This window comes from Lissotriton vulgaris, chromosome 2_1 (assembly GCF_964263255.1).
Source record: "Lissotriton vulgaris chromosome 2_1, aLisVul1.2, whole genome shotgun sequence".
In the NCBI taxonomy this organism is placed as follows: Eukaryota; Metazoa; Chordata; class Amphibia; order Caudata; family Salamandridae; genus Lissotriton; species Lissotriton vulgaris.
Genome location: NC_141687.1, coordinates 1,002,208,526 through 1,002,231,154, shown reverse-complemented (window position 1 = coordinate 1,002,231,154; position 22,629 = coordinate 1,002,208,526). Strand labels below are relative to the sequence as shown.

The following is a 22,629-nucleotide window of genomic DNA, read 5'->3' as shown; positions in this document are numbered from 1 at the left end:
ATTACTTTTATAGGTGAGCCTAAGTAATTTGACGGCCTCCCTATCTCTCGGGTGTTTTGTTAAGGCCAGTTTGAGTTCCCGCAGGGATTGAGTACATAAGCTATCAAACCAGCCCACATTTTGGTTCCTAATTCGGGCTTTAGTAATGGTAAGGCACCTTTTTACAGCATCACCGAGTGCCACAAAATTAGTTATAATACACCCGTTAGGGGCCTCAGGATTAAGGCAACTATAAATTTCAGCAAACCCCTCTTTAATAATTCTGGCTTGCAGTTTATCGGAGTTGTCCAATTTCCACTTTATACGGAAACCATTCTGTCTGCATGGGGTAACATCTTCTAATACCAAATAATCATTCCTAGCACTGGGCCCCCATGCAGAAATAAGCATGGTGATTGCTTGGTGATCACTACCTCCCAGATCAGTAACGACGGGAACTGTACAATGAGGAGTGAAATGCGTAGAAACCAGTATGTGATCAATGGCAGAGGACGAGTTGGGTCCTACAAAAGTTGGAACAGGCATACCATCCACATCTAGGGCCGGGGAGTGGATCATAAGGTCCAGGTTCAGCACAAGGGAATTAAAGGAGTCACCATGGGGGGAGTGTACAAAATGTGCTCTGTTTTCCCCGTTGTCTCCATCAAAACCACAGGTTCTAGAAAAGGAATGTGGGCAAGTACGAAGGTTAAAATCCCCACCCCAAATGATCTCAATTGGTTTACTAACATCGTTTCGTAAGTTCTCCAAAAAAGGACCCAGCTCCTCTGCCACCGAGGTATCTGAGGCATTAAACAAATTGTTATAGTGGTTGACCACCACTAAAACATGGCCCTTAGGATGTTCTAGTATTAAAATTTGGGAGTGGTGTCCCACAGGGAGGTAGGAAATCAAACATAGTGGAAGTTTGACTGATGTAAAAATCACTAATCCCCCTTTAGCCCTACCCATACCTGTCCTTATTGCCTGGTTGTTATAAGACACAAACCCATCGAGTTCAATATAAGCATGGGCGAATTTTGCGGATCTCGCGTTCGCGAATTTGCGGATTTGCGAACTCGCAATCCGCAAAATCCGCGAATTCTTGCGAATTTGCGGATTTTTTTTTTTTTTTGTGTTCGCAAGGATTTCTGCCAGTTCGCGAGGGTTTCGTACCAGTTCGCAATTGCGAACTTACATTTCGTCGCGCAACGGTCGCGAATTATGTTGTTTCTACGTCTGGTTCATCATCACAGGTTCCCAGCACCCTCTGTTTCACCACTGCAACCCTCTGTTACATCAATGCCACCCTCTGGTTCATCATTACTGTAGATTATGGGGGGGAAAAGCAAGCACACCATCCCTGCTTCAACTCAGATGAATTAATTTGGGGTTAGTTTATTAATGTGTCACTGTTTTAAAATTCCAGTCTGGCACCTGCTTCCTTATCTGTAATTTTGCTTTCTGTTGCAGTGCATTTTTTTTCCCCAGGACCTTCTTTGTGGCCTACTTGTAGCTATTGTATGAGCCTGCTGTGAGGGTCAGAGCAGGGTCATACAATTGTTGCAACTAGCAACTGAATTCTGGAGGGGCCCCAGTCAGGAAGCACTACCGGGAATTGTTACTAATGATGAGTTTGAACTCTTGCCCCTGCCGAGTGCTTTCACTTTTGAAAAACTCGTTTTTCTGCAATTTCGCGGGGTTCGCGGGGTGCGAACACGCGCAAGATCGGATTCGGAAGCCGCAAATTCGTGCGAATATGCAATTTGTTTTTTTTGCGGCGTGTTAGTTGGCAAGGTTTTGTGCGTTTTTGCGAGCCGCTCGTAGCGCAAGACGCGAAGTTACCCTCGCGGTCGTTCAAGGGCGCAGCCATCTTGTTTGCCTGACGTATTTCCGTTTCCGGGCGCGAAGTGTAATCTCGCAAAGTCCGCGGTTTGCCAGTACAGTCTCGCGCGTGTTCGCAAGGAAAATCTCGCGCGAACTTACCCGCGCGGTCGTGAACGGGCGCGGCCATCTTGTTTCTCATTCATTGCTATGGTTCTGGGCATGGTCTTTGTATCCTCTGTCAATCTCTGCCATCCTTTGCTTGTTTGAAGTTTTTTTTTATCTATTTTACTTATTATCTATCCCTCTATTTTTCTAGCCCTATATTTTTGTGTTTACTGCTACTTTTGGTTAATTTTAAACTACTTTTGTAAACTCTTTTCTTTTCTTCTCTTCCCTATTCTATTTTCTTTATTCCTTTCCGCCCAGACCATGGTGAAGGGAGCCGGGAAGCATCCCGAGAAGGGGAAGGGTCCCGCACCCCGTGTCCGGCTCCCGTGCGGGCGTTTGAGGGGGGAGCTAGTGATGCCACGGGAGATCTTTACCCCGGAGGAGGTGGCCCAACTCATTTTTTATGTTCAGCGCCGCCTCCCCAGGACCATCATGGGAGGCGGCAAGATCAGTGCCGGGTACGGGGCCCGGGAGCGCCGGAAGCGGTGGGAGAAGGTGTGCCAGGCCATTTACCACCACTCTCGGGTCTGGCGCACCTACAACCAGGCCACCCACCGCTGGACGGATGTCCTGACCCGTGAGCGAGATCTGCTCGACCTCCTTGGCCTTGAGATCCCCGGGCTTGGTGAGTAGTAGTAGCTATGTCTTTACTACTATGTTTTCTCCTGCTGTGTTATTATATTGCAAATTTTTGTTTTTTACCAAGAGCAATAATGCTGCTCATTACATTGTAGGTACATTTTATTTCAAAATCTTCTGTGCATTTCAGGTACACTGCTCTCCTTCTCAGTAGTGTTGCTACTATGCTTATTTGTTTTAGATTTTGTGTTCATTTCATTGGCCTGTGAAATTATGTATGAGTGTAGTTGAAAGAACTGCGCAATGCTACACACTAAGGTTCAGATTTTTAATTACCGGCGCATCCCTGCAAAGTTGCAGGGATGCGCCAGTAATTGTGCGTCACGCCACCATCACCCATGGTGCGCCGTATTACAATGCGGCGCGCCATGGGCCCAAAACGTCACCAAAGCGTTACGCATCTGTGCCGTAAAGGTGGCGCATTGCTGGAGTTGCGTCGCAACGATGGTGCAGCTCCATCAATTCTCTGGGGTGCCCTATCTCCCCAATGCTGCGTCAAGCCGTACGTCTGCTTCAAGCAGGCGCAGGGTTTGAGTCACGCATCATTGTCCTCAAAGTGACTGATTGAAATCTTGTAGATTTCCCTCAGCCACTTTGGAACGCCCTCCCTTGCGCCGGAACACCCCTATTGGCGCAGGGCTTTACAACGTGATGCATCTCCCAGATGCGTCACGTTGTTAATATACGCCGCACCATTGCGCCTCTTTTGTGCTGTCGCTGCGTCACAAAAGTCACGCAACAATGGAGCAAAAGAGCCGCAAGGGCCTTATAAATCAGCCCCTACAGACTCAAGTCCAGTCCTTCCTTTGTACACATGGCGATAAGAAGAAATAGTGGTGGTGGATTAATAGTTTGAGTATTTTAATGACTGGTGAATGTAGTAGGAAACTTTAGTGTTGTCGCTGATCTTCAATCACGATGGACTTTGGCTGTCACTTTGCGTGCTGCGGACTGCTGCCTGCCAATCCTAGGCAAACCTTTTTAGTACTTTGTTTAGTGAGTTACATAGGGTAGTTTCCAATTCGACGGTCCGCAAATCAAGCAATACTAAAGTAATGACGTAGTCGACCACATGAGATTGGTCAATAATATATCCCGTGGAGTCGTTCCCTATTTGCTATTTCGCAAAAATATTTTGTTACTTTGTTAGTTCTTTTTTAAATGTTTGATTTGGTTGAAAAATAAATATCATCCATGTTTTCTGTTTTTCTTTCTTTCATGTTGTACATCAGCTTCCCCCAGGGGCAAGAGGAGGACACAGGAGGAGGAGGAGGAGGGTGCTGTTGTCGATGCAGGCCAGGACCGGGCAGTCGAGGGCTCCTTTGCTGGCCCCAGTAAGTTTTAATTTTAATATAGAGTACTTATTTTTTCCTAGCGTTCCTCATTCGATTTTTTCTAAATCGTCTTTGATCTTCTTGTAGACAGGATCTAAATTCTTATCCCTATGACTCCGTGTGGTATTACTAGATTATTCTTATTAGTCTGTCTGTGTAGCTAACTAAGATTGCACATTTGGCATTTCCATTGGACTCCCATTCTAGTCAGCAATAGCTCTATGCACTGAGTGTAGTCCTCTGGGATTGTCCATAATGTCTTTTCAAGTATTCTAAATGTTTATGCTTTGACCATTGCCAACAATAAAAAGGTGAATGACCACCACCAAGAAATAATAAGATACTACTTTACTTTTGGTTTGGATAGGACAATCCATTCTACTACTGTTGCAGGGACAAATCTGCACAAACAGAACTATGGACACTAAATAATGCATCGCTTAGCTTATCAATTATAATAGGTGCTGTAACTGTTAGACTTTCCACATACCTCAGTGATAACAGACTTTGTAGTTGAACCCCCAATCTCCTTACTGACTAGATAGTGTGGCAGAGTCATTTAGCTCCCAAAGTCACCGATGGCAGAGGCACGGACTCATGCTTGCAAAAATTCGAAAACCTTTAGCTCATCCACTCTAGTCTGGAGGACCAAAAACCACAGAGTCTATTTAAGTTTAAAAGCTTTATTAAAAGTAAACACATTTATTAAATTCAAGTTTGTCATAAAAGTGAACGTGTAACTGAAAATGGAAAAGTGCTTAGTGCTGACGATTAATTGGACACATTTCTTGTGGTCGAGCCGAGCTCTCACCTGGTTTGAACTTGATCCTGCTCGTGTTCTTAGAAGTCAAGGTTCTGTCTGTTAGGAGAAAAAGTGGTGCGTGTTAAAAAGTAAAAAGCAAACATTCATCAGTTGTGCCAAAAAGTGCAGCAAGACAACAGCCTTCCCTGGAAAAAGGGACATTTTTACTCTAGAGTACACAGTCAAAAATTATTAAATTGTACACTTTTTTTCACATTTCTTTCTTCCTCCTAGACCAAATATTATATAGTAGTGAGTGGTGTATTCTAACATTATTAAATGTACTTTGTAGGTGGAACATCTGGAGACGGGGCCAGCGCGGAGGTGGTGGCATTGGACGAGGAGGACAACTCTGGGGAGGAGGCGGTGCAAGTGCCGGAAAAGGACATGCCTGTGAGGGTTCACACGGTGGTGGCGGGCAGAGGTAAGCTATACATTCCTTAGTCATTGAGATTGAAGACTGCAGAGTGTGCTTTCTGCACGGGTGTATTATAAAAAAAGCAGGTAGTAGCCTCCTCTAAATGTACTTCGACTTAGCTGTGAAGTTTTTGGCGAGAAGAATCCCAATCAGATCTGAGGTGAACTTGATGGATGGGATGAACGAAAAGCGAAAGAAGGGTGTAAGTAAGTGTGGAAGCACGAGAAATGTAATGATGACTGGCAAAGAAGAATGATATGTGTTTGCTTGGTCCCCGAGGTGGCTGGGAAGGTAAGAAAATGGTATGGTGCATGGCTGGGTGAATGATGAAGCAAGGATGGGTGGAAGGAGAACAGCCTGGGTGGGTGAGACAGAAACTGTATGTGTGCAATATACTTTGAATGGATGGATGCCTGGATCATTCATGGTACTATCTGACTCTTAGATAGCATATGTGAATCTAGAGAGAGTAGACGGTCACTGGATGAACTAAGTGTTACTTTGAAGAGCATGTAACACCGCACCCGCACGTCCGTTCCAGTGTAGGAAAGGCAAGGAAAAGAAGTTGTAACGTTGTCCAAAGACTACCATGAATAGTAGCAGTAGTTTGTATTGCAACTGCAAGCACAGCATATATCCAGTTATTACGGTGGGCACTCCCTACCTCCCTTAATAACTTTAGTTTAGTAGTAGTACGTCATTCATGTGTGGGGGTATCACTGTTCACTCAATAATAAGCAAAGCACCTAAAGTCATCCCATATGTCATCAAATACATCCCATGTGAAGTGATAGATAATCAGATAATTTAGCTTCTTCATTTTCCTTTTCTAATACTCATTTGCACTGTAGGGTGAAAGCTAAATTAATTAAGCAGTAGCCCTTTTAACAGAGTATTCTCAGTGCCACCCGTAATAGAAAAGTAAGAGCTTCACCACCTGCATGTACTGGACCGGTACAGTAACGCAAGTCTGTCTCACTCACCATGGTGTGCGTCTGTTTTTCTCAGGTGCAAGTTCACTGCGCTGGCATTATGCCGGCTTGCATAAGATAACGTACCAATTTTCCTAAACAAGAGAGAAGAAGAAGAATAAGAGTGGTGTACTGTCATAGTCGACTGTAATAGAAGTCCATAGTGCTCGTAGAATTTGTTCCTTAAACTCCCACTAATGTTAGAGCAAGGATGAAGAAGTCGGAGGTTACATAGATACTGTCCTCAATAGTTATGCACTGTGCTTTCAATTTGCTACTTGTACTGTGACAACTTTCTGCTCAATCATTTTGTGTTAATCTTAAGGAGCATTGGTTACAGACTATGTCTTTCTTTTTTCATGTAGTTGCTCCTTCCAAATCCAAGACACCATCAAGGAGGAAGGAGCTGGCTCGAATGGCCCGGCAACGGAGGCTGGATGCCACTGTTGCTGAATATCGGCGGCTGGTGGCCCTGGAGGAGGAGGAGACGCAGTCTGGAACAACAACAACGTCCACTGGGACAGCTGCCTCCTCCTCCGTGCGGGCTGCCAGCCAGCGCAGTGCTCCAGCGGTACGGAGCCGGGCTACCAAAGCCAAACGCCACCGCCCAGCAGCAAAGAAAGCAGCTGCCCCTCACAGGATTTGCAAGGCACACCGGCGCCGCTTATCCCTCAGACTGTCCTACCTGGAGCAGGAGGTCCATAATTATAAGAACGTGGTGGAGGGCCTCCGCTTCGAACTTGCCACCCTCCGCAAGGAGCATGATGCCCTGGCTGCTAATTCCAACAGCACCCTGCCATAGTGTCCCTTGCCCCTTTTTTAGAGACTTTTGGGGGGTGGGAATTGGGAGTTGTGATTTTTGGGGACTTTTGAAGGACAATCGTTGGGGTTAGGGAGGGTCTTGCGGGAGATTCTTTTGTTAGGGCTATAAAAATATACTTTTTGAAACTTTATCTGACCATACCTGTTTTTTACTGCTTTTGAGTCTGGTGGGTGGGGGTTTAACATAACAGTAAGTTTGTTTTCCTGAATAGTCCTAGGACTTTAGTAGTACTACCGTCAATCAAATCTCTCGTCTCTCCTAATACTCCATTATACTACCTCCAACCAAACGCCTATCTTACCTGTAATTTCTGTTTGCAAGTAGGGCTAGGCCCAGGGCTGGCTCCACGGGAAACAGCAAATAAGGTTGGCAATCCTGGGCGGATAAAATTTCCTCATAGCGGTGGTACTAGTGGTGTGACACAGTGGCAGTTGCTTGCCTATGAAAAAAAGAAAATGAAATCTGGTTTGTCCTCCTGAGCAATACAAAGGTACAATACAGAATATAGCAGGTGACAGAAGTACACTAGAACAGTGCCACGTTGTAGCCTAACAAATGTTAAAGTATAACTAATTCGGTTGAAGTTCTTTGACATTAGCCATGGGTCTTTGTCAAGCAGAGTAAGAATATATCCTCGGATTTCTTCACCAGCCTGTTGCTATCACCTTATCCTCCCCAGCAAGTGTGTGGATTTATTGCTGTAATTTAGTCACACATCAATCAAAACCACACAGCCCGGGGGAAGAGGGTTAGGGTTTGAAAAATGGATGGGTACGGGGGTTTTTGGGAAAGGTTTTGGGAGACAAGAAAAAGTAGCACAGCATGGACGAACAATTGTGAACATAAACAAATCTTTGGGTACAAACCTATCCATCAATCTTTGAAAGTGCATACACTACTGTAACTGCATGCATGTCAGTTAAAAGTAATTAGTACTTTCGACAACTGTGGAAGAAAGAATGCGACAGTACAGGGCGTGGGTGGAAATATTGATAACTATATTCAACATAAGGTCTCTGTAGCCAGATACCTGAGAGCCTTGCTGGTCACTATAAATCCATTCACAACAACACTCAATGGGGTTGGTCTGGAAGGTGTCAGGTTTACTCCCCGTGATCCAGTCGATGCAAATATGGTTCCACCTCCAAATGTCACCAACACCCAGAAGTGTAAACACAGGGTGTTCGAGGCATTAGGCGGGGGAGAAAAATAACAAACTAAAATAAAAAATGTGGGATGGGTAAAGGTAGGGTCAGCAGGGAAAGGATACCTGTAACAGAAGACAAGACAGGCATCAGTGAAGTGCTGTCCTAACATACAAGGGTACTCTCATATAGTCTCACTAAATAGTCTGCAAGTCTCCCGCCTACTCATGGGAAATGTAGTTTCATAGTACGGTAGGCGCTTAGGGGCTGCGTAACCTGACAGAAGGTATAGTAGATAGAAAAGGAGAAATTGCTTTTTTTCTAGGTGTCCCCTCACTCACCAGGGTTGCCCCTTGGTGACATGCTTCATCATTGGGGCCATCCCAGTCCTCTACGGCCTGGGGCGTGCTGCGACTTGCGAATTACGTAGGAGCACTTACAAATGACTATGTGTGGTGCAGATGTGATAGTGGAGTGGACTAAGTGATGTGTTAAGGGATCAATGTAGAAGCAGAGAGAGAGCCAAGAAATGCAGTCACAGTCAGAGAAAAAGGCAAGGGATACTGTATCTATGTGGTTGTAGTGGTCCTGTTGGAAGTGGTAAGTAAGTTGCCCGCAGAAAAAAAATCCTCCTATTAGCGGCACTCCTCCATTGCAGCCGACGCTTCGTCCATCGATGTTGGTCACCAGAAGACACCCTGTCCACTGCCTGCCTGATGCTGAATTGTGGCTCGCTACTGTGAAGCCTGACTCCATCCTTTTTTCCCCATTGCAGAGACTGAAACCCGGCCTGTAATTATTCAACGAAAAACAGGAAGTGATATAATATTACAACACCACTGATAAATAAATATAAGGTATGTAGGCTGTGGAGTGCAAAAAGTCACAATTTGTTTTTCCTAGTAGACAGTACAATGTTTTTGAAAGTGCGTACTCTGAGTCACCGTTTGAAGGATAAATAAGTATGGGCAAATTAATGTATCGGATCTTGCCCCTCAAGCTAGGTGTACTGTAAACTGTGTTTTAGAACAAAATTAGATCTTCCTAGCAGTGCTCCCACCCAGACCCTTACTAAAGCCAGTCGCAAAAATGTAGAAGACCCCCAATCAAATCTCAAAAAACGAGGCCTAGCAGAAAACTGGTGACAAAACTTACTTTGAAAGTAAAAGTAGGCCGAAGTACCCTAATTACCCATTACCCACCGTGGATTGCATTCAAACCACTTGCAAGCAACCAAGCAAAAGTAGCCATAGCCAGCATCGCTCCAAGACTCGAAATCCCCCCCACTCAAACACATGCAATAGAAATACTGCTAACCCTAACGAACCCTAAGTTAAGAATAGTGGCAAAGGCTTTCTTTAACTATGCCAAATCCCCCCTTTCCCACCATGGATTTTCTTCAAATGACTTGCAACCAAAATTACACATTCTCACGAGTGCTCTAAGACCCCAGAACTCAGTTTGAAAAATCTAGAACACCCCGAAACACATGCAATCCTGCTGCTAGGGCTAACCCTAACGAACCCTAAGTTACAAAAAGTGCCAAAACTAAAGGCTTTTCCGCGCGGATTTTGTCCCAACCACTTCTACCCGGTATTAGACCTTCCCAGGAATGCCCCAAGACCCGGCAACCCACCCGCCAAGAAGCATAACACCCCCAAACAGGCCAAAAGCAAAATCTCATACTTGCAATATTTCTGGGCCTTCGGTCCAAACGCGCTGCGTAGCTAGGCCATAAGTCGGGGTTGGCACGACGGATTTCCTGAAAAGCAAATGCAATCAAGATTAGAGTGTCCCAGCAGTGCTCCCAGACCACGAAACTCACCCGCAAACACCAGGAAGCCCCCCAAACAGGCCCCCGAAAACGCTACATAGAGCAAAATGTCAGAAATAGCCCAAAAAAAAATCGGCCTGGATTTTGTCCCAACCACTTCTACCCGGTATTAGACCTTCCCAGGAATGCCCCAAGACCCGGCAACCCACCCGCCAAGAAGCATAACACCCCCAAACAGGCCAAAAGCAAAATCTCATACTTGCAATATTTCTGGGCCTTCGGTCCAAACGCGCTGCGTAGCTAGGCCATAAGTCGGGGTTGGCACGACGGATTTCCTGAAAAGCAAATGCAATCAAGATTAGAGTGTCCCAGCAGTGCTCCCAGACCACGAAACTCACCCACAAACACCAGGAAGCCCCCCAAACAGGCCCCCGAAAACGCTACATAGAGCAAAATGTCAGAAATAGCCCAAAAAAAAATCGGCCTGGATTTTGTCCCAACCACTTCTACCCGGTATTAGACCTTCCCAGGAATGCCCCAAGACCCGGCAACCCACCCGCCAAGAAGCATAACACCCCCAAACAGGCCAAAAGCAAAATCTCATACTTGCAATATTTCTGGGCCTTCGGTCCAAACGCGCTGCGTAGCTAGGCCATAAGTCGGGGTTGGCACGACGGATTTCCTGAAAAGCAAATGCAATCAAGATTAGAGTGTCCCAGCAGTGCTCCCAGACCACGAAACTCACCCACAAACACCAGGAAGCCCCCCAAACAGGCCCCCGAAAACGCTACATAGAGCAAAATGTCAGAAATAGCCCCAAAAAAAATCGGCCTGGATTTTGTCCCAACCACTTCTACCCGGTATTAGACCTTCCCAGGAATGCCCCAAGACCCGGCAACCCACCCGCCAAGAAGCATAACACCCCCAAACAGGCCAAAAGCAAAATCTCATACTTGCAATATTTCTGGGCCTTCGGTCCAAACGCGCTGCGTAGCTAGGCCATAAGTCGGGGTTGGCACGACGGATTTCCTGAAAAGCAAATGCAATCAAGATTAGAGTGTCCCAGCAGTGCTCCCAGACCACGAAACTCACCCACAAACACCAGGAAGCCCCCCAAACAGGCCCCCGAAAACGCTACATAGAGCAAAATGTCAGAAATAGCCCAAAAAAAAAATCGGCCTGGATTTTGTCCCAACCACTTCTACCCGGTATTAGACCTTACCAGGAATGCCCCAAGACCCGGCAACCCACCCGCCAAGAAGCATAACACCCCCAAACAGGCCAAAAGCAAAATCTCATACTTGCAATATTTCTGGGCCTTCGGTCCAAACGCGCTGCGTAGCTAGGCCATAAGTCGGGGTTGGCACGACGGATTTCCTGAAAAGCAAATGCAATCAAGATTAGAGTGTCCCAGCAATGCTCTCAGACCACGAAACTCACCCACAAACAGACGGAACCCCCCCTAAGAGCACCTCAAAGGCAAGCAAGTCATCAAAAACACAGAAAATTTTCCGCCTCGGATTTGGCACAAACCACTTTTAGTGCTTCCCAGCAATGGCCCCAGACCCGTCAACTCACCTGCAAAGAGGTAGAACAACACCCCCACAAGTGCTGAGTCTTTCTTCATTGGGCGTAAACCAGCCCTCTGCTTTGATGGAAATAGGAGTCTGGAGGAGGAGGATAGAGGAGCATGTTCTTCTGAACTTGTGAACCTGAGGAATGCAGACTGCGGCACCTTCAAATAAATTAGCAAACAAGTGAAGACAGTTCTGCTGATGGGCTTGTTTTTGTGATTATCTGATTAAAGTTTGAATTATATTAACTGTGCACAACAAAGAAAGACAGACACACAGGAATAAAAGTGAATAAGGATGAAAAAGAAAGTTATTGATTCGTTGTCTCATTTTCAGGGCTCGAAGTCGGTATCACGGTCCAGGAATAAGAATAAGGCTTCGTCATCATACTCTGCGAATTCAGCCAGGGTGAGGTCAGTGCCACCTGACAGAGTAGAAATTCCCTCATCTATGGTGCTGGCCACCTCCTCTTCATCCGGCACGCTCTCTCGTACTCTTATATCTGGTGGTATGAGGTGCTGATTCATCTTGATCATTGTTAACCTCTCCACATTTTTGGGCGAGAGGCGGCTCCGTTTGGGAGTTACAATCCCACCAGCCGCACTGAAAACCCGTTCAGAAGACACACTTGCGAGTGGGCAAGACAAGTAGTTTAAAGCCAGGTTGGTGAGCTGTGGCCACAATTCTTTTTTCCCATGCCAATACGCCAATGGGTCAGAATTAACATAGACCTCTGTGGAGTCATTCAGATAGTCCTTCACCATCGACTCAAGGTCCTCCTCCAAGGTTCCTCCACTTTGCGTAGCTCTTGCTGTGCCTCTGACCTTTTGAGAACCAAACCCACGCAGAGCTAGCCAATCCTCTTCAGCCTCCAATGTTTCTGTTGTCTTTCGTGCAGATGATCCGGTTGCCGGTGTCTTTAACGGCTGAGAGGTCACTTGTGCCACAGCCACAGGTGCAGAAGTGGATTGTTTTGACTGGGGATGGCCTGCTGATGTACTGCCATTTCCTTCAATTTCCAGCCGTTCTGTTTCAAACTTCTTGGCTGACAAGGCTAGCCAACGTTTGTACTTTGTAACATCTTCATCAGCAAAAGGAAAGAATGCTCTGCCTGCCAGCGCCTTTTTGTAGCGTGGATCCAGAATAGTAGCACAAATGTAATGCTGTTCTGAGTGGATCTTTTTAAGACGTTCATCACCTTGTAGGAGCTCTAATAATTGCTCAGCCAGAAGCAAAGAGTCTTTCTTTTTGTCATCTTTTCGAAACACAGAACACACCTCCTTCAGTTGGTCCTCCAGCATGTACAACAATGGGATAGCTTTTCCCAAATTAGAGTCCTCCTTGCTGACTGCACGTGTGAAGACCTCAAAAGGACGAAGCATGCGTGTTAGGCTTTCAACTATGTTCCATTGCGGCCCACCCATCCTCAGCTCCTCTATACCCTCTTTCAAGAAATATTGATCGAGTTGCGTATACTGCTCATACAGACGCTCAAGCATGTAGAAGGTTGAGTTCCAACGTGTTACCACCTCCTGGATGAGTGCTTTCACTGGCATTTGACATTGATATAGCATGCTCCTCAGCTGCTTGCGGGCCTTAAAAGAATGCCTGAAATGCTTGCAAATTTTTCGGCAGTTCTCCAATACACTGTACGCTGCACTGCGTTTATTACCCAAGAATTTTTGGACAACCAGGTTTATACAGTGCGCCAAACACGGCACTCTGAAATAGTAACCGTCCCTCATGGCCTTAACTATATTGGAGCCATTGTCCGTGGAAACATAACCAACCTTGCGTTTTAGTGGGGACAGACAGTTAAGGACCTTTGTGTTAAAGACATCCAAAATGTTTTCTGCTGTGTGACGTTTCTCCAAACCAAACATGGCTAGTGTTGCATGTTTCCGAGCACCTTTAAAAACAATGTTAGTGTCAACACCTGAGTTTAGCTTTGCTTTAGCCCCTGAAAAAGAGACCCAGTGTGCAGTGATGCACATGTAATCAGCGCCTGCGCCACTGGTCCACATGTCTGTTGTCAGATGTATAGTGTGAACAGCACTCTTCTGCAAAGCTGCCCCAATCACCTTCAGAACATCTTCATGTAGTGCTGGAACCGCAACTCGGGCAAAATAGAACCGGCTAGGAACCTTCCATTTAGGGCAGAGCGCTGTCACTAATTCTAGAAAACCAACCCCTTCTACAAAAGAAAAAGGGAGAAGGTCCAGAGCTAGCATTTTAGCCAGCTTAGTGTTATACAGACGGGTCATTGGGTGGTTGCGTTCATATTGCGCTTCTGTAAACAACATCTTTTTAATGTTGCCCTGGACCAATGATTTACGGGATGATGATGATCTCTTCGACCCAGTTACGCTCGCTGATGAACTTTTCCGCATTGATGTCTCACTCTCTCCCACACTCTTAGTGTGGCTCCCATGGGGTGTGCTGCTGACATGGGAACTGGGTGTAAGTGAAGTGTTTGAATCGTCTTCTTCTACCTCCTCGTCATCAGCAGATGACAAATCAACGTTTTCATTACGTGCAATTCCGGCTTTCTTGACCGCCTCTAGGTGCGGAAACCATTCGACAGCGTGCCTTCTCTCAAGATGACCTCTCTGGCCTCCGGTACCATAGTTAGAACCAAGCTTACCACGACTAAATCGAAGCTTACAAAGGCTACAAATGGCTACGTTTTCCTTTTTTGGGCAAACACTAAAGAAGTCCCAAACTGGAGACTTGAAATGTCTTCGGGGGCCGGAGGAGGCGGCGATACTGGTGGTGGTGGTCCTGCTGCTAATGACAGATGAAGTGGAGGATGTGGATTGCCGAACTTCAGTACGTTTTGCACTTTCACCACCACGAATAGAGGTCGAGGACGAGGTGGGTACCTTCTTGCGAAGAAATATGGAAGCGGTAGGTTTTGGTGTACTACTTAACTCCAAATCTAATGATTCCATTTCCATTGCCTCCTCGCCGACATCATCATCACGCTCAGCAGCTTCTCGGGATAGGGTCAAAATGTCTCTTTGCTGCATGCCCGGTGGGGCTGCAGTGACCTTTGTGATGACTGGCTCGTCGTCATCGTGAGAGGCTTCATCACCAGCAGTATCTGTCACTTCTTGTTGAGCCTCATCACACTCCATAGGTTTGAGTTTTTGGACGACCTTCCTTTTACGCTTAGGTACCGGTGTCAGATCATGGTGTGCCTCTGCCTCACTGTCAGACCGCAGTTGTGGTTCCCAAGACAGATCACTTGCACCAGAACGAGGTGGGCTTGAAGAAGATGTAGACACCCCCCTTGATCTTTTCCTTGCTAGGGATGTGGAAGACAATGAATGATCATCAGGAGGAGTGGCTTCCAATGATACCTCAGCTTCATTGTCGATTTCCAAATGTGCCCCTACTTCGGGAGGAACAACTATTGTGGGCACTTGTGAACGTCCATGCACCTTTGCTTGCGCATCTCCTTTTGCTGCCTCTCCTTCCACATGTACTTGGGCGTGTACTTGCACATGGTGTTGTTGTTGCGGCTGTGGTTGTTCAACACTTGTCAGATGAGTTACAACAACCTGTGTTGATTCAGGGACATTGCTGCTACTTTCTTGCGATGAGCCAACATCACTGGTCGATGGTGATTGGAGAAGTACACTGACTGCCTCTGAAGCACTCAAGGGCTTTGACTTAAGTTGGCGTGGTGGTGGAGGCACTGAACCCAATGGAGCAGGGGTGCTGCTCTCAGGTTGGTCCCCAGCAGATCCTGCTGCTGCAGGCGTACTTTTTTTTTTGCTCCCAAAAAAAGTGGCGGGTGGCACACCAGCCTCCTTGGTAACTTGCTTCTTCTGCTCCTTACTAGCAACTTTCTTGCTAGAGGAGCTACGGAGAACTTTCTTTGGGGGCGGGGCCATCTTCTTCAGAGCAGGTCAGACAGCAGGCCGCAGTTGCACGAATTGTAGAGTTGTCTGAGGCCAGACGTGACGTCGCGTGACGTTATGCTGCACACACACACCGCTGCAGGACTTCTTCCTGGCACTGGTGGTTCTCTTGAGTCTTGTGCACCTAAAAAAAATGGAAGACAGAGGAACATCAGTTCAGTTATAGAGCACAAAAAAATCGAAAAACACTGCAAAATCAGCACAATCCCAATCCATCCATGCCCTCCATAATGTTTAAATTCAAGACAACCCACAGAAAGACTAGGCCCATGCTAGACTCAAATACCCCTGGTGAAAAGGCCACAAGTACAGGCCCAAAAATCGAAAAACACTGCAAAATCAGCACAATCCCATTCAATCCATGGCCTCCATGATGTTTAAATTCAAGACAACCCACAGAAATACTAGGCCCATACAAGACTCACTACCCCTGGGCATAAATAAAGGTTGAAAAGTAGGCAAAATGGTTGGAGGCCTAACAACAAAGCCTGCATTCAAAATGGCCACTTGCCTGCCAGCACATGGCCAGTGCCTGTAGCTGCACTCAAAATGGCCACCAGCCACATGGCATGTCCCTCCCCATGAACACCCCCAAAAATCGAAAAACACTGCAAAATCAGCACAATCCCATTCCATCCATGGCCTCCATGATGTTTAAATTCAAGACAGCCCACAGAAAGACTAGGCCCATGCTAGACTCAAATACCCCTGGTGAAAAGGCCACAAGTACAGGCCCAAAAATCGAAAAACACTGCAAAATCAGCACAATCCTATTCCATCCATGGCCTCCATGATGTTTAAATTCAAGACAGCCCACAGAAAGACTAGGCCCATGCTAGACTGAAATACCCCTGGTGAAAAGGCCACAAGTACAGGCCCAAAAATCGAAAAACACTGCAAAATCAGCACAATCCCATTCAATCCATGGCCTCCATGATGTTTAAATTCAAGACAACCCACAGAAATACTAGGCCCATGCAAGACTCACTACCCCTGGGCATAAATAAAGGTTGAAAAGTAGGCAAAATGGTTGGAGGCCTAACAACAAAGCCTGCATTCAAAATGGCCACTTGCCTGCCAGCACATGGCCAGTGCCTGTAGCTGCACTCAAAATGGCCACCAGCCACATGGCATGTCCCTCCCCATGAACACCCCCAAAAATCGAAAAACACTGCAAAATCAGCACAATCCCATTCCATCCATGGCCTCCATGATGTTTAAATTCAAGACAGCCCACAGAAAGACTAGGCCCATGCTAGACTCAAATACCCCTGGTGAAAAGGCCACAAGTACAGGCCCAAAAATCGAAAAACACTGCAAAATCAGCACAATCCCATTCCATCCATGGCCTCCATGATGTTTAAATTCAAGACAGCCCACAGAAAGACTAGGCCCATGCTAGACTCAAATACCCCTGGTGAAAAGGCCACAAGTACAGGCCCAAAAATCGAAAAACACTGCAAAATCAGCACAATCCCATTCCATCCATGGCCTCCATGATGTTTAAATTCAAGACAGCCCACAGAAAGACTAGGCCCATGCTAGACTCAAATACCCCTGGTGAAAAGGCCACAAGTACAGGCCCAAAAATCGAAAAACACTGCAAAATCAGCACAATCCCATTCAATCCATGGCCTCCATGATGTTTAAATTCAAGACAACCCACAGAAATACTAGGCCCATGCAAGACTCACTACCCCTGGGCATAAATAAAGGTTGAAAAGTAGGCAAAATGGTTGGAGGCCTAACAACAAAGCCTGCATTCAAAATGGCCACTTGCCTGCCAGCACATGGCCAGTGCCTGTAGCTGCACTCAAAATGGCCACCAGCCACATGGCATGTCCCTCCCCATGAACACCCCCAAAAATCGAAAAACACTGCAAAATCAGCACAATCCCATTCCATCCATGGCCTCCATGATGTTTAAATTCAAGACAGCCCACAGAAAGACTAGGCCCATGCTAGACTCAAATACCCCTGGTGAAAAGGCCACAAGTACAGGCCCAAAAATCGAAAAACACTGCAAAATCAGCACAATCCCATTCAATCCATGGCCTCCATGATGTTTAAATTCAAGACAACCCACAGAAATACTAGGCCCATGCAAGACTCACTACCCCTGGGCATAAATAAAGGTTGAAAAGTAGGCAAAATGGTTGGAGGCCTAACAACAAAGCCTGCATTCAAAATGGCCACTTGCCTGCCAGCACATGGCCAGTGCCTGTAGCTGCACTCAAAATGGCCACCAGCCACATGGCATGTCCCTCCCCATGAACACCCCCAAAAATCGAAAAACACTGCAAAATCAGCACAATCCCATTCCATCCATGGCCTCCATGATGTTTAAATTCAAGACAGCCCACAGAAAGACTAGGCCCATGCTAGACTCAAATACCCCTGGTGAAAAGGCCACAAGTACAGGCCCAAAAATCGAAAAACACTGCAAAATCAGCACAATCCCATTCCATCCATGGCCTCCATGATGTTTAAATTCAAGACAGCCCACAGAAAGACTAGGCCCATGCTAGACTCAAATACCCCTGGTGAAAAGGCCACAAGTACAGGCCCAAAAATCGAAAAACACTGCAAAATCAGCACAATCCCATTCAATCCATGGCCTCCATGATGTTTAAATTCAAGACAACCCACAGAAATACTAGGCCCATGCAAGACTCACTACCCCTGGGCATAAATAAAGGTTGAAAAGTAGGCAAAATGGTTGGAGGCCTAACAACAAAGCCTGCATTCAAAATGGCCACTTGCCTGCCAGCACATGGCCAGTGCCTGTAGCTGCACTCAAAATGGCCACCAGCCACATGGCATGTCCCTCCCCATGAACACCCCCAAAAATCGAAAAACACTGCAAAATCAGCACAATCCCATTCCATCCATGGCCTCCATGATGTTTAAATTCAAGACAGCCCACAGAAAGACTAGGCCCATGCTAGACTCAAATACCCCTGGTGAAAAGGCCACAAGTACAGGCCCAAAAATCGAAAAACACTGCAAAATCAGCACAATCCCATTCCATCCATGGCCTCCATGATGTTTAAATTCAAGACAGCCCACAGAAAGACTAGGCCCATGCTAGACTCAAATACCCCTGGTGAAAAGGCCACAAGTACAGGCCCAAAAATCGAAAAACACTGCAAAATCAGCACAATCCCATTCCATCCATGGCCTCCATGATGTTTAAATTCAAGACAGCCCACAGAAAGACTAGGCCCATGCACCACTCACTACCCCTGGTCAAGGCCCCAACAACAGGTCAAAAATCGAAAAACACAAAATTTTACAAAAAAAAAAAATCGAAAAACACAGAAAAATCAGCACAATCCCAATTCATCTATGGCCTCCATGATGTTTAAGTTCAAGACAACCCACAGAAAGAATCAGTCCACCCACCACTGAGTACCCCTGGGGAAAAGGCCCCAAAACAGCCCAAAAATCGAAAATCCCAAAATTTTAGTTGCAGCAACTGTAATGCCCCAAACAAACTTACTTGTAAAATTTCTAATCCAACAGTGATCCAAAGAAAGTCAAAAAGGCCTCAAATCCAAAGATCCAGCAGCATCCACAAAAAGTAATCCTTCCAGGTCCACATCCGAATGAAAAGTGACCAGGAGATGGACAAAGCACTGGGAGGAGCCTGCTGAACAGGAACAGGAAGTTGAAGACTATGGGGCACTTCCTTCCTCCCACCCCCCTGCCCCCCTCCCCAAAATGGACTCCTCGCTAAAAAAGTGCAGGCAAATGTCAAACTAAGGAGTTATTCACATAAAAATCATCATTTCTAGAAGGTTTATGCTGCTTGCTGGTGGATTTCTTGTGCAGAATTGCAAATTTATATTTTCGCTCGCCGCATCTCAAATCTCGCAATTGCGAAGTACCGCGAGACGTGATCTCGCCGTACTCGCGTTGACAAACTATCGCTGGCAAGCCGCGATGACGTAATCGCGCTCGCAAATTCCCGCGGGATCACACACCAAGATCCAAAATGGCGCAGCACTCGCAAACTATCGAAAAAAACAACTCGGCAAACGATGATAAACGCCGCGCGCCGCAAAAATTGTATCACCAACGCCGCGCGCCGCCAAAAAAATCCGCTGCGTGCGAATTTGCGGATTTTGCGGGAAATCCGCAAATCTCGCGGATTGCGGATTTCCCGAAAATCCGCAAAATCCGCGAGCGGAACGGATTTTCCGCCCATGCTTAGTTCAATATCAGCAGTTGCCCAGGTCTCTTGTAAGCATAAAATATCAAAATCCGAGAGGATCTCATTCCACCCCAATGAGGCCGATTGCCTGCTCCACCCTGCAACATTCCAGGTAACAAACTTCAGCCCAGGGGAACAAATGGGGGGTTGGGTAGGCACTGGTACCGTGGTGATTAAAGCATTATTGACAGGTAGAGGGTCCAGTAATACTGGATAGGTCACGGGGATTATCGGGGCAGTTTGGGACATTGTAAGGTCTTGAATGGGAATAGGGCTACTGTCGGGCAATACCGTAGGCTCTTTATCAGAAGAAATAGTGGGGTCTACAGCAGTGGGCAGTCAATCAACACCATTAAGGCCACTCAGACAATTAAAACGGTTATAATTATGGAAGGGTGTCATAGGTGGTTGAAAAACAGGTTGAGCTGGATACCCACAAAATCTACCCCTCCGAGCAACCCTTGTCCATTTGTCCTGAACTTGATCACAATGCATTTGTACAGGGGGGAAGAAAAAAGATACAGGCAGGGTCCGGATGGTGGATTCAGATGATCTATTCGACCCCGAGCAGATGTAATGAACAGTCCTTGGGTCTCTAAAGCTCACCAAAATACAGTCCCCAACTATTGACTTCCTGGTCTTGCCCAGCCAGGGTACCCTCCTTACCATCACAATTTCATTATTAAAATATGCAGGAAGAGGTCTATTCCAGTTCAACCATTTAATTACTTGATTTTTTAGTGAGAAAAAATTCTCGCCTTCCCCCATCTCCAGGGGAGGAACCCCGGCCATAACTACCATAAGATCGTTAGCTTCGGGGGGAAGGTCGGGTCTCCGAACTCTAGGGGCAGGTTTCTCCGGTAAAAGGGGGTGGAATACCGTCACCATTTACAGCCCCATTGGGATTTATAACAGGGGGAGTAATACCTGCTGGTAGTAGTGGGTGAATAATAGTTTTATTATGGCATGGGGGAACTGGTATGGCCATGAGGGGTTGCAAAATAGGGGTGGCAGAAGTCACCGCAGTTGGTTCTGAAATAGCTGGAGGAGGTTGTGAGGTGGGGGGTAGGGTAGGGGGGAGCATAGTCTCAGGGGGTCTTCCAAGGGTATTGACCTGCGAATTCAAACTACTTAATGTAGCCTCAAGAATAGTTAGACGGATCTCCACTCTCTTAATACTCTCGGTGATAGGCTGCAGCAGAGATCTGAGTAAGAATTCTAGGTTCCCCTGGGGGACAACTGGGGGCAGTAAAATAGGCAAGCTATTCATAGTGGGAGGAACAGTACCCGTATCTTCATTAGACTTACCGGGAACAGGAACAGACTTAGTAGGTTTTCCAAAATCGGTATGGGAAAGTTTGGATTTACCCTTACCTGCCCTCGACTTCCTTCTACGCTTATTAGGAGGAGGGCCGTGCAGCTCGGCCACAGTAACTAATTTGGGCTTAGCTTTCCTTGATTTAGAGGTCAGGGTAGGTTGGGATATAAGATCAATAGCCGTACAGCAGAGGCTAGGGGAGGGGCTGGGCACCGGTACCTGACTGGGACTAACAGTACATTCCCTCAGCAAAAGAGGGACTCCTTCCTGTGAAAGAGATTCCTCACTAGCAATCAGCGATGTGCCACCATCTACAATATCTACCAGGGGTCTATGTTTCAGATTTTCAATAGAGCGTCGGCGCTCAGCCCTGCGTTCGGCAAGAGCAGTATCCAAATCTCCCTCTTCCTCCGCCAAAGAGCGTGGAAAATATGTATCCAAGGTTCTAATCTTAGACCCCCCCAGTTTCACTATGGATTTGTCCAGAGCTGGTGAAGGCATGATAGGTAAATGGTATGTCTTGGGCAACAAGGGCTAAGTAGAAACCAGTACCAAACAACAGAAGAACAGGAGAACAGGAAAGTAAGCCCGGCCCGGCCTACTCTGGCCTATGAGGGCCTAAGAGGGTCCGCCCTTAGTCCGGGCTTTGTCCCGGGTGATGTCCCGCACACGCGTCCCGCTGACGCATAATGACTTCAGGTATTAAGCCAAATGAGGATAGGGGGGGCGGAGACACAGGAAGAGGCGGCAGGTGTGCTGGCTGGAACACGCACAGCCTGCTGGCCCTCGCAGTCCCGTTCTCTTCGTGAGCAGCTCCCCTCGTGATTACAATGCCCAGCGGGGCTCCTGGCACACGGAAGCAATGCCCTACGGGGCTCCTGGCAGCAGCAGCAAACAGGGATCCAAGGACTCCTCCACGAGCGGCTCCCGCGAAGCGGGGGCCGCGAGGAGTTTTCAAGCAGGCAGGCAAGGGGCGGAGACACGGGAAGAGGCGGCAGGTGTGCTGGCTGGAACACGCACAGCCTGCTGGCCCTCGCAGTCCCGTTCTCTTCGTGAGCAGCTCCCCTCGTGATTACAATGCCCAGCGGGGCTCCTGGCACACGGAAGCAATGCCCTACGGGGCTCCTGGCAGCAGCAGCAAACAGGGATCCAAGGACTCCTCCACGAGCGGCTCCCGCGAAGCGGGGGCCGCGAGGAGTTTTCAAGCAGGCAGGCAACCAGGGGTTTGATGTTTTTATGATCCCATAAAGCCATAAAGTCAATCACTAATGCCTGGTACGTATAGTTGGATTACTGGTGCTACGAACGTACACAACAAAACTCTTTACAACTTCACCAGACCCCCAATTTGCTGTTTTAATTGTAATCTTCTTTTAGCAACATGTGATGTCCAGTCCAGTCCAGCATCTCATCAACTGTAATCCCTAGATAATCAAAGCGATGTACCGGTTCTAATGGGATGCCGCCTAGGGTGGGTTTGGAGCGTGTTGCGGGACATGGGTTAAAGACCATAAATTTAATTTTGCTAATGTTAGTTTCCAACATCCCCAACCCGCAGAATCTGCTGAAACCATTGAGTCTTATCTTCACCCAACTTACCACATCTAATTTGTGAGTAGTTGTTCTGGTGCAGTTTCTCAATTATTCTGCACAGATAGGTGGGGATGCCCAGTTCTACAAGGCGATTCCACAACATGGCTCTTGGAACAAGGTTT

At 46.9% G+C, this 22,629-nt stretch overlaps 1 protein-coding gene across 1 annotated transcript in view; it reads right to left on the bottom strand.

The window, feature by feature from the left end:
- Nucleotides 1-21,415, bottom strand: part of SLC38A11 (solute carrier family 38 member 11) — a 501,004-nt gene extending 479,589 nt beyond the window's left edge. The window contains exon 1 of the mRNA XM_086954209.1: nucleotides 20,971-21,415. Coding sequence (XP_086810335.1) covers nucleotides 20,971-21,415 — 445 coding nt within the window. The remainder of the gene's footprint in view (nucleotides 1-20,970) is intronic.
- Between the last annotated feature and the right edge of the window lie 1,214 nt (nucleotides 21,416-22,629).